This window comes from Mya arenaria, chromosome 6 (genome assembly GCF_026914265.1).
Source record: "Mya arenaria isolate MELC-2E11 chromosome 6, ASM2691426v1".
Taxonomy (NCBI): Eukaryota; Metazoa; Mollusca; class Bivalvia; order Myida; family Myidae; genus Mya; species Mya arenaria.
Window position 1 is genome coordinate 3,984,181 of NC_069127.1, and position 16,694 is coordinate 4,000,874.

Here is a 16,694-nt window from a genome sequence, read left to right on the forward strand (position 1 = left end):
ATACTTCAACCTGTTGTTCTTAATGGCCTTCGACAGTGCAAAAGTCGTTTGAAGGACCAAAACATAAAATGTTTAAAAAATCATTTTTGATTTAGTTTTGAGGTTCGGTACTTAGCAAGCTTAAACATATATCCGTTGCGACTTTGTAGCTGTAGTAAGGAGTTGACCAAATTTTACGAAGGATGATTTAATCAGATTTTAATAAAAAAAAATCCGGAAATGTCCTTATACATTATGAATATGTTTTTGTGTAAAAATATCAGTATTCAGTAACGAATTAAATACATCATGTTTTATTAGTGCATTAAATATTTTTCTTATTTGAAAATATATCATTACGAACTCTCAATACATTGTTAATTGGGTAGACAAGGGCATTTTGACACAAAATCATAGTTATATTGTTTACTGACCTTTCCGGAAAAAATGTTTTTTTATCAAAACTCTGATAAAATCTTCTTTCGTAAAGTTTGGTCAACTTCTTATTACCCCAAAGCATGTCACAAAGGATGCTCAAAACTAAATAATAAACTAAACCCGGCCAAATTTGCACTGTGTTAGGCCCTTCAGACTTTTTCGAGAAATTTGGGTCAGAATGAAATAAATAAAGATTGTTCAGGAGGACTTTGCGATTAAGAAAACCCGATTAACAGTTGTACAATAATATTTCGGCCTCCGATAAACTATATTTTATACCATTTACTTTTACATGTTGTATATACACTTTGACGTATGGTATGTGGACAATGCATGTATTATAGACGATGACGGTGTACAAGTCTTAATAAAATGTGTGTTTTGTTCTGTTCTGCTTTTATCTTGGGTATAGCTCATAAACTGGCAACGATACTTACCGGGTTCAATACAAACTACCCATTATTTTATACAGGCATGGCTGGTAAATGTACTGTTTTTTTCTATCTTCTTTCAATGAATATTTTGCAGACTTTTTTGCCTGAAACGCAGCCTTCCAACTCTGCGTCAGCATTAACAGGAGCTATGGCGAATCTATCTGTGGATGATTCCTTAGTACAGAGAGTGATAGATGCAAATATCGACGTGATTACTAATGCAATGGGTTATCCATACGATGACTTCAAAGAATCTGTGGTGGAACTTCGTCAGCAAGGTGTCTATTATCCTGAATCCAAATGTTTCTTCTTTATTTTCCTTTACAGTCAAAACACCACGGTTGCTTGTTGACGTGACGGTTCAATTTGCATGTCGCTTGACGGCACGATATAGTATACCATCATGTGTTTTTTTTCATATTCACATTAACACCTTAATTTTGAAAAACGATAACCATACTAGATAATAGATATGTAGTATAGTAAAAATTACTTATCAACAAGAACTTAAGAGTTTATTGGCAAATCGGCATGTTTGTCTTTGGCCATTTACTACTTATGACCAAGACACAAAAGTATAATGATTTATAAAGCAATGATGGGATAACATAACATATCTATTTACAAAAGCAATATCCTAAAAATATATACGAAAATATAACCAATAGAAGCAGCTAAACTTCTAGCTTTTCTTGTCTTAATTTGATAGCACTATATACGGCGTATAAACTTAGCTAAGTTTGGTAAAAATAAAAGCCTCTGCTGACATCAAATATTTAAATTTAGCCATATTTGGCCAATTAGATTTAATGTAATTTTTTGTCTAAGATCTGAAAAGGCTGCAGAACAAAGTAGAAAATGATATTCAGACACCACAGTGTCACTGAACAAAGTTTACATTTTCTGTTTTCTCTGTTAGTATTAGTATATCGACCAGTCTCTATTTCCAGTGAATGAGATGATAGTCTAAATTTTGATTATTCTTTTCGTTGTTTATCATTTTCGACACACGTTCAATATTCTTCAAATAAACATTCTTGTTTAAATCTACAATAGTATTCCAGTTTTGGTTGAGATGTTAAGTTATCATACCACGTTTGAACATATTGGTCCGGTACTCTTTAAGTTAACAAAGGAAAATAATTGTAATCGATATTAAAATCAACTAACAAGTTACCATAACCCATTCTGTTTAACAAATCAGACATAGCTGAGTGACATATTTTTTTCTAGCAAGACGTATGTTATTATCATGATAAATTTTGGATTGTTTTGTTAACACACGGTGCATTAATGCATTCGGATTAATAGTATTTTTATCCAATATTTTAATGCCCTTTCATATAAGTGACAATGGGAACTGTCCTAGCTCGCATAAAACGGCGGCATTGGATGTCTGTTGTTTAACACCAAGAATATGTTTGCTGAACTTTAAGTGGAGTTTATCTAGCTCGCCATGATCATATGCTCCCTAAATCTCCGATCCATTGAAAGAATAAGTACAACAAAGGCATCAAACAACGATAGTTTAGTTTTAATATCTAGTGTTAATCTACTAAAAACACAAAGTAGATGGTTGTATGCCTTTAAAGCCTATTCATTCAGCATTTTTTTACAGCTTTATTCATATTCCCTGTAAAGAAAAGGAAAAGTTAATATCTAAGTAACAAAAGTTATCCACCACTTAAACAATTTCGTCATTAATTGTCTATCTAAAGTTACACATGCTTTTCCTCTTTTTAAACACACATATTTTAGTTTTTTATGTTGATTTTTAAACCCCATTTGCATGAATACATATAAAGAGAATTTAGCTGATGCAGTAAACTTACAGAATCAGTGGTCAATAATGTGATATCATCCGCAAACAACAGCATAAAAATAGACAGTGTATCAATTTCTGACTCAGTTAAATTGTGAAAGTCAACAGCGTCTTTAACATCATTGATAAACAAAATGAATAAAAGGGGGGGATAATGTTTAATGTTTAACACCAAGTGATATATCAAACATATCAGAGTAGGACATATTACTAACATCCTTAATACAAACCTTAACACTTCTATATATAGATTTTATCATATTTATCATCTTGGAGCTAACTCCAGATTCTACAAATTTTACCCACAATGCATCATGGATAACAGTATCGAAAGCTTTTCCGTAATCAACAAATGCACAATATAGTTTATATTTGCTTAGAATAGTATTCTGAATTAATGCATGTAAGATAAAAATACAATCAGAAGTACTATGACTATTTCTTAATCCGAACTGTGATTTATTATATACACTATTGTTCTCACACCATTTATCAATTCTATTTCTAAGAACCAATTAAAATATCTTAGCAGTTATATTAAGTAAAGTTATTCCTCTATAATTTGCCTGATCAGAACGAACACCTTTAAAAATTGGGACAATAGCACATTTACTCCAAGCTTCTGGATAGACACACTTCTGAAATATGAAATTAAATATTTTGTTCAAATATGCAGCAATAAATTCTTTGGAATCTATGGAAAAATCAGCAACAACATTAGATGTGTCACAGCTCTTATTACGTTTCAGACTTGAAATGATTTTACATATCACATCAACAGTGAAATCGCAATCCAATTCCTTAGTTTCAATAGTATTCACCGAGTCAGGATAATCGTAAACATCGAAATTGCTGGGATGGGGTGTATTTGACATATTTTTGAAATGATGAACAAATTCATCAATTCTTATGTCATTAGAATTTGTGTTTTTTACCTTTATACTTATTAATATATTTCCAAAATGATCTAGCATTTGTCTTGCTAAGTGAAGCTAATGTACATTTTTCAAAAGATGAATACATTTGATTAGCTTTACGCTTGGCTTTACAATACAAAGCTCTAGCATTCAAAAATAATAATATGTTATCAAGTGTAGGATTTTCAGAATACAGCCTTTTACATTTGTAAAAATCCTTTTTTCGTTGCTTACACGTGTTATCAAACCAAAGCGACTGTTTCTGTGCGGTGAACTATTTCTGTTACCTGTAATGCGAATGGTTTTACCATATACAGCAAATGATATATCATATATCAAGGTTGAAACATCATCGATACAAGTGTTTAAATCCATACAATCGTTTAATAAATTTTCAACAATATTATCATTTAGGTTTGATAAAATTGTTCCTGTTTAGAAACATCCCACATAATGTTATCACATGAAAACTTTTCATTGCAATTTTTCATATCAACGATAGTGTATAAACAGTCCAAATGTTGATTTTTTTCAGCGTTTATTTTATGAAATGTCGTGTTAGTTTCGCTGCTGGTATTTTACTGATATACATTTTGATTCCCTTATTTCATTATCAAAGTAACTTAACCATATGCATGATTGATATATTTTAAATGGCGTCACCAAAATACTATAAATTTTGTCACTCACGCGAATTTCAAATTATGCTAATCAAACTGGCATTGTTCTAAAATTTAAGTATGAAGAGACAAAATGTGTTGGATTTTAGTATAAGATCAAAATGTGTGTCACTCAGTATCAAATAATATACATACATACATATATATATATATATATATATATATATATATATATATATATATATATATATATATATATATATATATATATATATATATATATATATATATATATATATATATGTCCTTTTTCTTATCACTCGCTGAAATAAATTTTGATCATAGACCGAAAATCTTTGCACATATATAATTTAATTGCGGTATGAATTTGCGAAGTTCTAATCGGCTTACATTATACAGTTTTGGCCGTTACTTAAATAATCATGAAATAACTGCTTTATTACTTGATCGAAATTTTATGTAAGCAAATAGGAAATAACTATTTTATAACGTTATCAAAAAATATTTGAACAAAGTGTTTAAACATTGAAAATCGTAAATGATATGCTGTCTTAAAAACAACTTGGAAATTCCAATTACGTCATAGCGCGAGAGGGAAACAGTCCATTTTTTTGACCGGGGATGAGTTCAATTCAGACGAATTGAAAGCTTTCAGCACAAACGATCAGTTTTGATTTTATTTTTGATAAATCAAGAATTAAAATGCATATATTGCCTCGGGCAACAGTTCAGATATCATCCCCTCCAGCTCGGGACAAAAGTTGATTGTTACCATATATCCATGAAATAACTGTATACTTTCGCATTTATATGCCATTGACAGAAAACTCAAATCCTTTCAGTTGGTATTCCTGTTTAGCGCATTTTATTTCTGTATTAAACGAATATTTTTTTTCAGGGAATACAAATCCTTCAACAGAGGACATTGTCACAGCGATTGAAATTATAAATGAAAGAAAAGAGATTGCATCCCATCAACCCTCCCCGCTTAATGGTAATACAAAAGGTAAATATATTGTAGAGACATATATTGTAGAGACTTTTTCGAAATACAGACTGTTTATATCTGATAGATTGTTAGTTTGTATGAAGGAATACTAGTGATTGTTCGATGGTACTTCTTAATTTTCTGTTAAATGGTAAATAGCAAACATACCTCAAACAATGACGAACTTGCTTCGTTTTAACCACATAATATATACCCAAACATGTAATTAGCATTTGTGTAATCCTACTAGTCATTGTCTTAAAGCGTCGGAGTTGTCTGCCCTTGGTAGATGTTTAAAGCACTGAACACTTTGCTTTGAATGATATTTATAGTTAGAAAACTGTTTTTATGAGATTGTGAAAACAAAAAATTCGACAAGAACAACGTTCATAGTTTCATTTGTTTGTATAGAAATCGTGATGTTTTAGAATTTAAAGAGGTCTGCCCGCGCCCACTGGATGCATTATGGCTTGACCCTGCCATGTACACTGTGTGTTTACCACGTGATAAATTACGTCATGTGCTACGTCGGAAGGCAACATTTTGCTTAAAATGAAGACTTTTAACAAAGATAACTTTTCTTTTTTTACACCATTTTAAATGAAACAAAGGGCAGTCTTGATTTAATATTTGAGATTTATTTGATTTATATCCGGAGTTTGATAAGGTGATTAGTTTCTTCAAATACTTCGAATAACCTGTTCCCAAAATAATGTTTTGACAGTGCTCCATCAGGCAGCGGTTTTGCGAAAAGGTTTGTCGAAGTGTCTTAAGAAACTAAACTTTCAGTCAAACTCTGGTAAACGACTGAGTGCGGGGTTCTCTAAGCCACGTAGACTGAGCTATGTTTCATTTAAAATTGTGAAGAACTAGTAAAGTTATCTTTGTTTAAAGTCTTCAATCGAAGCAAAATTGCCTTCCGACGTAGCATTTATCACGTGGTATACACACACTGCATGTGTCCCATTACGATTTTAAGTGAATGTAAATACCAAAAGAGATATGTGTTAAAAATAACTACAATTCCAGGTGACATGTGTTTAAATAACTCTTGACCACATGAGATTTACATTCTTGACCCGTTTCTTTCAGAGAGCGTGTTTAAGGAGAACGAGAGGCTTAAAAGCCTGCTAACGTGTTTCCAGTGCCAGGAGAACCAAGTAAACGCGCTCTTTCTGCCCTGTACACACCATAAGCTGTGTATGGGCTGCGCGGAGGAATACACATCTTGTCCCGTCTGCCAGAGACCTATCCAACAAAAGATCAGAACGTTCATGGGGTGAAATAATCGATCGAGTATAAGTTGTTTACCCATTAAGGTGTTTCCAAACATATCTCAATAGGATTCCAGCACGATTCGCCCTATCAAAATGTCATCCAGTAACGTCGATGGATAAATATATTTATTGAGACTGATGTAACATTTCACGTCGTATGCGAATTTAATCCAAATGACACGTGCAGATGAACAGAACTGACTGTAGTTAAATTCATTGAAATACATTAAAACGCATGCAAAATTAACTTTTCAACCATTAACAGTCAATAAACACTACAGCACACACAAAAGTTAGTAAATGCCATACTAACTAGAATGGGAAGTGATACTATAAAATATATATATTTATTTAAACTGATGTAAATACCACGTCTTGCACGAATATAATCCAAAAGGCAAGTGCCATGAAGCATCACAAAAGCCTATGACGTGAAGGTAAGATGATTGACGTGCAGGAAAAATAAAGGTAAGAAGTAAAGAAACATGAATAGTGATCAGTTTGGTGGAAGGCAATGATTAGAACAAGCAATTACTTGTATATTTCATGATTTCGTTCAATATTTAGGTGATCTACAATTTGAAAATGCAAGCCTATGATATACGTCCCCGCTTCGTATACCAAGGATTTGTTGGAATTGTAAAAAATGTGGTATTCATTTGTGGAAAGGTAAAAATTAGATTAATTAGTTTTAGAAATAAAGTTAATTGCCATCATAAGTAATAGTAGTTGTGACTTAGTGAGCGTTCGTCGTACTTGTTTGTGACATACTAAACCATGTGATATACTATCATATTTGATGTAGTGTGACTTTGTTACATTTGAATTTGCATTGATTTTTTGTGACAATATCTTGAAATCCTGTGGAATAATTTGTACTTCTTCCTTTGTTTGAATTTAAAGTTAACTCAATTAGTGTTAAAAATATACTGTGATCGTGTGTGAAAGATGGATAAAAACATGTCAGACAGAGAAGAGCGATTAATAAGAAGGAACTTAGTTGGAGATCAGGTGGAGATGGTAGTTTACAAAAAGTTACGTGATAGTAAAAGGAGAGTAAGTATGCAGGGAATAGACGAACGGGAGCTCTTATATGTGAAAAGAGAGATGCTAATGAGCAAATTATGGGTATAATCAGTACACACGAATGAGGGAGTGAATGTTCTAGATGCACAATTAGATCTGAGGTGAACTTTAGAGGGAGTCTTAGAGGTTCAAGAATTATGACTTAAGTGAAACAAGGTATGAGAAACCTTTTGAAAATGAGAAAAATGTAGTTGAAAGATTTGAAATAGTGGATATATTTGAACGACAGCAGCCTTTGAGAGATGCTAAAGGAAATAAGGAACATACTTGAGACTACAGACATAGACTGAGGATACATAGACCACAGTCTGTTTTGAAAGGAAGAATGTCAGGAAGAGTTGAAAAGGTTCACAAACGATACATATTATGCTCCAAACTTTCACGCATACTATATTATATAGTAAATGAAAGGGAGCTTAGTTTGCAGCTTGAACGTTCAGATAAATTGTTGGATAAATGCCCACGAGCCGAGACATTTTTTTTTTAAAAAGAGCCTGTGGTTCACGATGTAGGAAATGTATCAAGAGATAAGATATATGGCATGAAAGTAGGAACTTGAAGAAACCACAGTATATATTACAAGTAGCGCTTGAGAATTTTTTAGACGAATGAGCGAATAAATGTCTAAACAAGAACGTCCATTGTGATAATAAAGGAACGTTAAGATAAAGAGAACGATTTAAGTTAGAGAGACTAACAAGTATGATTTGAAAGGCTAACGGAAGGCTAACGGAAAGCTTTTGAATTTATAACAAAAATAACTCTGATAAGAGCTTGACAGAATTAGATCTAAGACAAAAAGTTTAAGCTGAAAAAGGAGACTTGCTGATAGAGAAAGGATTTTGGATAGAGATATACTGACGAGACAAAGATAGATCGTAGGATTATGATAAATTGTATGATATCTATAACAGGAAACCGTAGGTTGAAGTCAGAGAAAGAATAGAAATGAATAGAGTTATTTAGCAGTTTCCAGATCATGATTTTTCACATAAATGGATGGTTAGTACATACGCTGGAATTGAGAATAAGCCTATAGACATGGATGTAGTCTAAAGGAATGGAAAGCGGAGATAAACAGTGTTGAAGCGCCAGACATGTGCGGTACTCACATTACGCAAACGTTAAGACAGTCATTGGAAGGTCCTGCGAGAATAATTATTGTTAGTCTGGTTCCTACAGCGACACTAGTTGTAACACTAGAATATGTTGATATAATTGGAAACATGTCTGGCAAACATAATTTTACATTGCAGGGCAAAAGGAACATGGGAGTTTATTGGAATAGGGTCTCCGCTTGGAGGATAGTGTGCAACTACTGCTCACAAAGAATATAATACTTCTGAAAGAGAAAAAAGAAATGCTAAGAAAAAGGTTTTAGAGAGGATTAGGAAATAAGGAAAAAGGCGTTTGAATTGCTTAGGAGAAAGAAAGGGTTTGACCGTTTGAGAACATGATATAGTGTTACAAGAGGTAGACAGAAATAATGTGCATTAACATCAGCAAGTACAAAGGACACAAGTGAATGTAATAGTCAACATGAGGAGGAGAAAGAGGTGTTTTAAACAACATATACTATAGTAGAGGTGGTTTTAATAACATAATAGCTGGAAATAACATTAGGCAAAGGCAGGAGAGTATGAAATACGATCCCTCTTTAGACGAAAAAGTCAAAGAAGGAAAAGCAAACTCTGAAACTGTTAATTCGGAATATTTAAACAAATGAATGCTTTTTTGCGGAGCAAAAGAAACTATTGGTGGTTACCGAACCTTCTTTACCAAAGACACTTGGTTCCTATTGACACGGGGGCAATGGTATCAACAGTTTCAGAAGACATTTATTACTGAATAGAAGATATTTACACACAATTTGTTAAGAAAGAAGTTCAAATGTCTAGTTTAGTCGGTAGTCGATGATGGTAGAAACAAATATTCTGAGAGAAATAAGTTAGAGACTAAGGAGGACATTCCTTATCAATTGGAAATGAACCGAGATGTGTTGTACTTAACAACTCTTTGAAATGTAGGCAGTGACTGGGCTCATGAGAACAATTATTCCAATGCAGGTATCTGTAGGTGAAAATATTAATGAAGATAGTAGTTTCTTACACAGAGACCCCTCCGTCAAAGTATGTACTATGTCGGCAGAGTTCTTATTTTAAATAAAAATACAATGTTTTGTGAATAACATCAAGTGGATATAGTCCAAAACGTATATCCATTCATCGGAGAAAAAAGGAAAAACCTGCTGAGTTGTTTGAATTTAGAAATTAAAAACACCCTGTATATGAAAGATTATCTGAACATGAAACCTAACCGGAGTCCAACGGAGATTGATTAAAACGACAGCGCCGTAAGGGACGTTATACATGTTTTTGAAAAGTTTGGCAAGTTTGAATACAAGCAAAATGTTAAGGATGATTCATTGTAGACACTATCTTGATCTTCCCCTCTTTTCCAAAAAAAACACTAAGAGTTGATCTTGAAAAATCGTGTTTGACAAGTGACACGAAGAAAATAGTTTACAAGTTGATTAAAAAGTAGGAGAATATTGCTCTTTCACACAAATCCGATCTTGGTTACACACCGAAACATGAGAAACCAATTGTTAGTGTAACAGAATAATCAGAAAGTCCATTTTCGTTCAGCTAAAGTTTCCATAACATCGAGGACAATCGTCACTTTCTCACTACGGAACAACGCTTGGTAGCTGCACTCGACGCGTATAACTTCACCATCAATTATTTATCGAGCAGGAGTTGTGCAAGCTAGCCCGTATTTAACGTTACACACGACCCCTTATCATCCAATGGGTAATAGGATAGTTGAGCGATACAACCAGATTCTGCATGATTATGAGAAGTCCAGTTGGAAAGCTCATGTGCACTTCGACACCAAATATCTTAATGTAAGGTCGTAGCCCCGTCATAGCGATTGAGGCTTTCGTTGGTTTACCCCTTGACTCTTTCAGGTTCATCTTCGTTGGCTTACAGCACACTGCTTAGTCAAGCTTATTGAAGCTACATATGGAACTAGGAGACAGACAGTAGCCAAGACATATGTCACCAACAAGCCGAAATACGATCAGAGAGTCAAGTCTAATGTCATATACCCTGGAGACCGTGTTAAAGTAAGGACTCTTTCACCTGCAAGCACTTGTTATTGACTGATCACTTTAACATCGTCATCCGGCAGCCGGACCCTTATACGCCCGTCTATTAGGTGGAGAAGGAATATACCGAATTCAAGCAAAGCCCGAACCCTTCATCGATATAATCTGTTACCTTTTATGGCTGTAGACGACAATGTGACGGATTATACTCCGGAAACGGGACAACCAACAGCATTGAAGTTTCAAGCAACAGAAGATTAATGCGTTGACTACAATGTTCTCTAGGCCTTTTTCGTTTTCACATTGCCAATAAGAGGACACCTCACAAAGACCGTCGCGCAAGATACAGAAACTGAGATGGATGTCGTCTGGAGATTATGTTTTGTAAAACAGCATTGGAGATTGGTTTTTATAATTGTGCTTTGATTCTCGAATGTACTCATTATTGGGTTGATGTGTTGTATGGTACGCTGTAGTTTGTGTGACTCTAGATTGTAGTATAATTTTATGTAAAACTAGTTTCCGAATTTGTCACCATATTTGACTGCAACTTTTGCTTGAACGCACCAGTATGGAGTTAGCATAGTAGTTAAGCAAATTATATAGATACGTTGTGCCACATAGAAGTATTCGTACAGGACGACATTTTCCCTCTTTTAATTTATGTTTGTAAACGCTGGGACATCGTTTAAAAGAAGCGGGGAAGTATGTCATATGATTGCATTTGCATATTGTACACTCCCTTAATATCATATTAGATAATGAAATAAACAAGAAATTTCGCTTACTGACCATTGTCTTTTACCCTATTGTAACAACTATTTCTTTCATAATTAGCCGTATTTTCCCTGCACGTAAATCACATAGCCTTTAAACCGTCTCCGTGGCCTTGTGGTTAAGCGTCCGCCTACGGAGCGGGAGATCGTGGGTTCGATCCCGGGCCGCGTCATACCGTAAGACGTTAAAAGCTGGTACAAGTAGCTCCCTTGCCTGGCGCTTGGCATTTAAAGGGTAGTGCTTGAAAAAGTGGTGTACTCAGTACTGGTTCAACCCAGGAAAGTTGTATCCCGTGTATCGGTGCTTTACACCGAGCACGTTAAAGAACCAAGAGGTCTCTTCGCAAAGAGCTAGGGTATCGCACCCGGATCTCTTGTATCTCACTCTGTTTCTTCAAGTCTTCCAATGTCTGGATTTGACTGCGAATTGCTGTCACTTCTATCTCATGTCTCTTATGGCATTTAAAAAACACAATTTAAGTCGTGATGGCGTCACGGCGGGGTCAAGCCATAATGCAGCCAACGGGCGCGGGCAGACCTTGATAAACTCAAATAAACAAACATAGCCTTTACATCATAGGCAAGTGTGATGGTTTATGGCACTTGCCATTTTATTTAAATTTCGTATAAGACGGGGTATTTTACAGTATAGATATATGTTTTGTGTTGGGTTTTTTCATAACTATTTTTGTTCACTCAGCGTGTTTAAAAACACAACCATCGACGTTAGAACTTTGCAGTTTGCATATGGAAAAGTCTGTCCGATCAGCCTATGGAATCACTGTGTAATCAGGATCGCTTCAGTAATTGCCTGACTATCTTGCACCATTATTGCAACATTTACACACGGTACTTATTTTAATGCATGGTTTGATAGTATGAGGTGTCTATAATTACAAGGTTGTTGATAAGTTACACGTTAGGTGAAACCCCTTATAGTGACGTGTATGGAGAACTAGCAGATTTCCTTATTTTATTTCATGCAAGGAAAAAGTTTGGTTAAATCCATGAAAAATACTGATTTACCAATGAACATGTGCAATAAAACAAAATAAGATTTACCACATTTAAGACAAGTATTTTAATATACAAAAAAGATTGAATAAATGACGAAAACAATGGTTCTTAAGAAGGATACTGAGTTTAATTTGAATGAAATGTGCAGAAAACACGGTATTACTACCTTATGAGACGATAGTTAATATTTTAACACTCACCAATCATTTAATATTTTTGCTTTTTAGCTATTAAATATACAGTCACAATCTTGTTATCAGTAATTAATATTTTCCATAAATGCATTATTTAGTAAGTAGTTAAATGTTTATCACTCAAAATTTATGTTTGTTATACATGTGTATGTATTGTGTATTTATTGATTTTAAATAAGAGTGTCACTTTAATGTGTCAATGTATGTAACCTGGATCCATGATTACGAACAGTTTTTTGTTTTTCTATTGTTTAGTTATGCCGAAAAAAATACTCCTGGAACTCATCGACATCAATTTATTGTTGTTGTTTTTTCCAGATTTACCGCTTTGTTTTAAGACTTTAAAGCCTTTCACTCGTTTATGATAAGTCATTTTCTCATCAAGTATTTGTCGATTTACATCATTCTTTGCACAATTAAAACTTAAAGTGTCTGGTATTCATTCTTTGCTAGAATACAATCATTAACGAACCATTTACGTTGTTTCTCCACTGGCTTTTTAATAGGCCGACCAAGTTTAGTTTCTTTTAGTTACCTTTATTTTATAATTGCATATAATTTTGTTCACGTATTACAAATTATTCATATCAACATATAGACTTTGCATGTATCGATTCTGTATTATGTGACATTGTGAATTTACGTTATATAAATGTATTTATAGTCTGTGACTCTGTACCTTGTGGGTTTACATCAAATAAAATTATGTTCTTTTCTGATCTGTTCTGTTCTGTTGAACTCATTTACAGTAATAGTTTTAATGCACGAGCGCTCGTGTTTCTGGCCAAAATGTGCTCAAGTCCTGCACTTCTATACACGCTCATGAATATTGTCATGAATATTAAAGCAACTGTTGATGTGCATTTTCCGGCTTAAATTTAAATATAACTGTCCACCATGTGGTCAAGCTCTATCCTTGCCCTTTGTCCAATCAGATGTGTTTTATGTGTGAATGCTAGTTTGTAATTCAAGTCAAGTCAAATTTTATTTGTAAAAAAAAGCCTCCGGGCCATAATACAACATATTCAATACAAAACATAAACTTTATAGAGTTGTGATTTCTTAATGACAGTCATTGTTCCTTATATTATTGTTTCATTATTACATTTACAAAAAATGCTCTATTATTTATTCAGTCATCGTTTAGACTTTGCATAAGATTTATGAAATTTTGGAAGTCTTGCCTACCTGTGTACCATTTATAGATATACAATTGCCTTTCTTGCCTGAATTTGTTACATTGAAAGAATACATGAAATTCATCTTCTACACATCTGATATCAAAATTAATTAAGCAATATTTACACACTCGATTTTACCTTTCGATACCCAAATGTCTCAATAAGCAATATATGGCTAGAACACCGAAATCTCGCTAACGATTTGCTCACATAAAATGGTAGATTAATACATAAATATTTTTTTTGAAATGCTTATATGTGTCACATCGTGTTGAGTCTCTCCTCCCCCTGCCTCGTGCCAACGTTACAAATAAAGGACTGTGTAACTGTGCCGTCGCCAACACGGACCCACCCACGTAGATTTGAATACATAGACGTCAATATACGGAAGAGCTTTCCCTGAACTCCTACTTTATGTAAACTGGTGAACAAGTTATGGTGTATTAATCCATCAAATGCCTTTTTAAAATCGACGTATAATACATACGGGCTTTTTGGTATATTTCTGAACCATACTTTGAAAAGTAAATAATTATATTGTCTGTTGTCGAATAACCAGTCCGAAATAAGGCCTGTGCCTCATCAATTTTGTTAAACTGTTCTGCCCATGCACATTATCTATTACAAGATTTCTATCAAGTTGCCTTCCAAAATGAGAGAAGTTTAGCTTTACACGTGTATTTTGGTGATACTTGCGGCGCATCTCTCTAAGATGCACGTGTTCGGCCACTGGGTCCGTGGAAAACGAATCAGTCGCGCTGCCTCCGGGTTTCGGCTGCTAGAACGCCAGGAATGAGGATCGCTGACAGTGCCGCAAGTTTGCCGATTTTGGATATCTAATGTTTTGAAGGTAATCATAACAAATGTATATAGCAAACAAAAGATGAAACACTGTGTTGCTTGCAGTCCTATAATATGTTTCTATGATGTAAGCCAATGGAGTGCGTGACTCCATGGATTTAGACATGTTACAGTGAGTTCACTGGACTATAATGCATCACAACTAAATCAGAAAAGCAACAGCGACAATAACCGAAAACACTGTGATCAGTAGCAGTGTGAAATTAGCTAAACATACGACATTGAACATTGGGCATTCAAAAACGAAAGTCGTGCTTGCACGGCATTGGACATTCAAAAGTGAATGTCGTTATGGCACGAAAGTGGACATTCGACATTCAAATGGAAGATACTTATAATCTTAGAATTACCGGACTTTTGTAGTCATGTGTATCCAGTTTCTTTAACGGTTTCCAAGTACAATGTAAGTGCTAAAATCAGTATTTGAACAATGCAAACCCCCGCCGACGATAATACAAATACCTATAGTAGAATTGATGAACACCAGTGTAGACTTATCGTTAAAGGTTGTATACACTTCTGAATAATTTTCGTATACACTTTAATATGAATAGGCAAACTTCAGATTGGAAAGAAATGCCATTTCTAAAGTTACACGTATAATGACAGCCATACATTTTCTTAGAATTAAGTCCAAAGCTCTTTGATTTATAATAATAAAGTTATGTCACGTTTCTCCAATGAAAAATTTACTCACTTTGTAGTTCGGCTGCGTTTATTGTTCAATAAATATATGCCATTTACATGAGGTTGGAAGAATAGTCCAGTAGAAAATATTTTAATCTCTACCTGGTTGTAGGTATTTACGGTGGCACAGAGGTGATATCCGCAACACTTTATTTATATTATGGCAACAACTTAGTTACTTGCTGCTACATCTCAGCAACTTGTGGACAATTAGTTTAGTCAATCAAAACTGCCGTTTAATCCATTGTTGCCGCTTTATGGTAATAAGACAGTTAGCACCCATGTCTACATCTAATATATTCAGAAAATAGTAAGAAGTTCTATGATAAAATGGAAAATTCTCCATGATAAAACAAATAGGTTTCATCAAAAATTGTGTTTTTACTACAATCACATACAATGAAACTGGCTGGTATGCATTTACTTGTGGATAATCATGAATTATAATGATGATTAACTGATTTGAAACATTTATACACAAGCATCAGAGAAGGATAGACAACTGGGCAGCCCGTATACCTTTGAATTTTTAATATTGTTTTTCTTCTATACTGTTTTGGTGACCCGATGTTCTCAACAGTTATAAACAGTGTATGTACATGAACGCACGAATAAGGTTTATTCATGAATTAAAGGGTAATAACTCTTTTGTTACTGGCCCGATCCTGACGAAACATGCAGGTTCGTAACATCAACATTGCTGTGCATACATATACAGTTCAACAATTTATGTCATAGTTACATAGAAATTACTTTGCAGGAAAGCAATAAGATACATGCTTGTTTACGTTGAGACTTTGTGATCGCCCTTTGTCAGTCGTCCGTCCACAACTGATTTGTTTATAAATCGAGGTGTGAAAGCGAAAAGGTTCTATCTTCTTTATTAAGTGTCACTTAGAACCTTTTCGCATTCACCCATCGAAATGCTTCTGGTCAGAATAATTGTCATGCCAAAGTCTCGACCAACATCTCGACTCAAAAACAAGGTCATTAGGTCAAATATTAAAAACAGATTAACTTTGGAACAATTTGAATACAAAAAACTGGAACGTTTTGTCCTAGAAAACCCTTGTTGACCCAATAGTGGCGTTCCTGAAATTTTAAACAAATCCACCGACAATTAACTTAATCTTCGAATATTTTCTGTGTAGAGGACAAGTGTCACGCCTCCTACATTCAACAAAAAAAGACGATTAAACGGATTTCCTATGATGTTTTGAGGGAAGACAATATATTGAGAACCTTTTTATCCGCACAATTACAATTCTGAAATAAATAAAAAAC

The 16,694-nt window shown here is 34.1% G+C and overlaps 1 protein-coding gene across 3 annotated transcripts in view; it reads left to right on the forward strand.

The window, feature by feature from the left end:
- LOC128238880 (baculoviral IAP repeat-containing protein 3-like) overlaps positions 1 to 13,397 on the forward strand; it is a 33,105-nt gene extending 19,708 nt beyond the window's left edge. For 2 of the 3 annotated variants that reach the window (XM_052955187.1, XM_052955186.1), the window contains exons 8-10: positions 946 to 1,129; positions 5,130 to 5,237; positions 6,312 to 13,397. In XM_052955187.1, coding sequence (XP_052811147.1) covers positions 946 to 1,129; positions 5,130 to 5,237; positions 6,312 to 6,502 — 483 coding nt within the window. In that variant the 3' untranslated portion in view covers positions 6,503 to 13,397. The remainder of the gene's footprint in view (positions 1 to 945; positions 1,130 to 5,129; positions 5,238 to 6,311) is intronic. The other variant, XR_008261785.1, reaches the window with a different exon arrangement.
- The last annotated feature ends 3,297 nt before the right edge of the window (positions 13,398 to 16,694 follow it).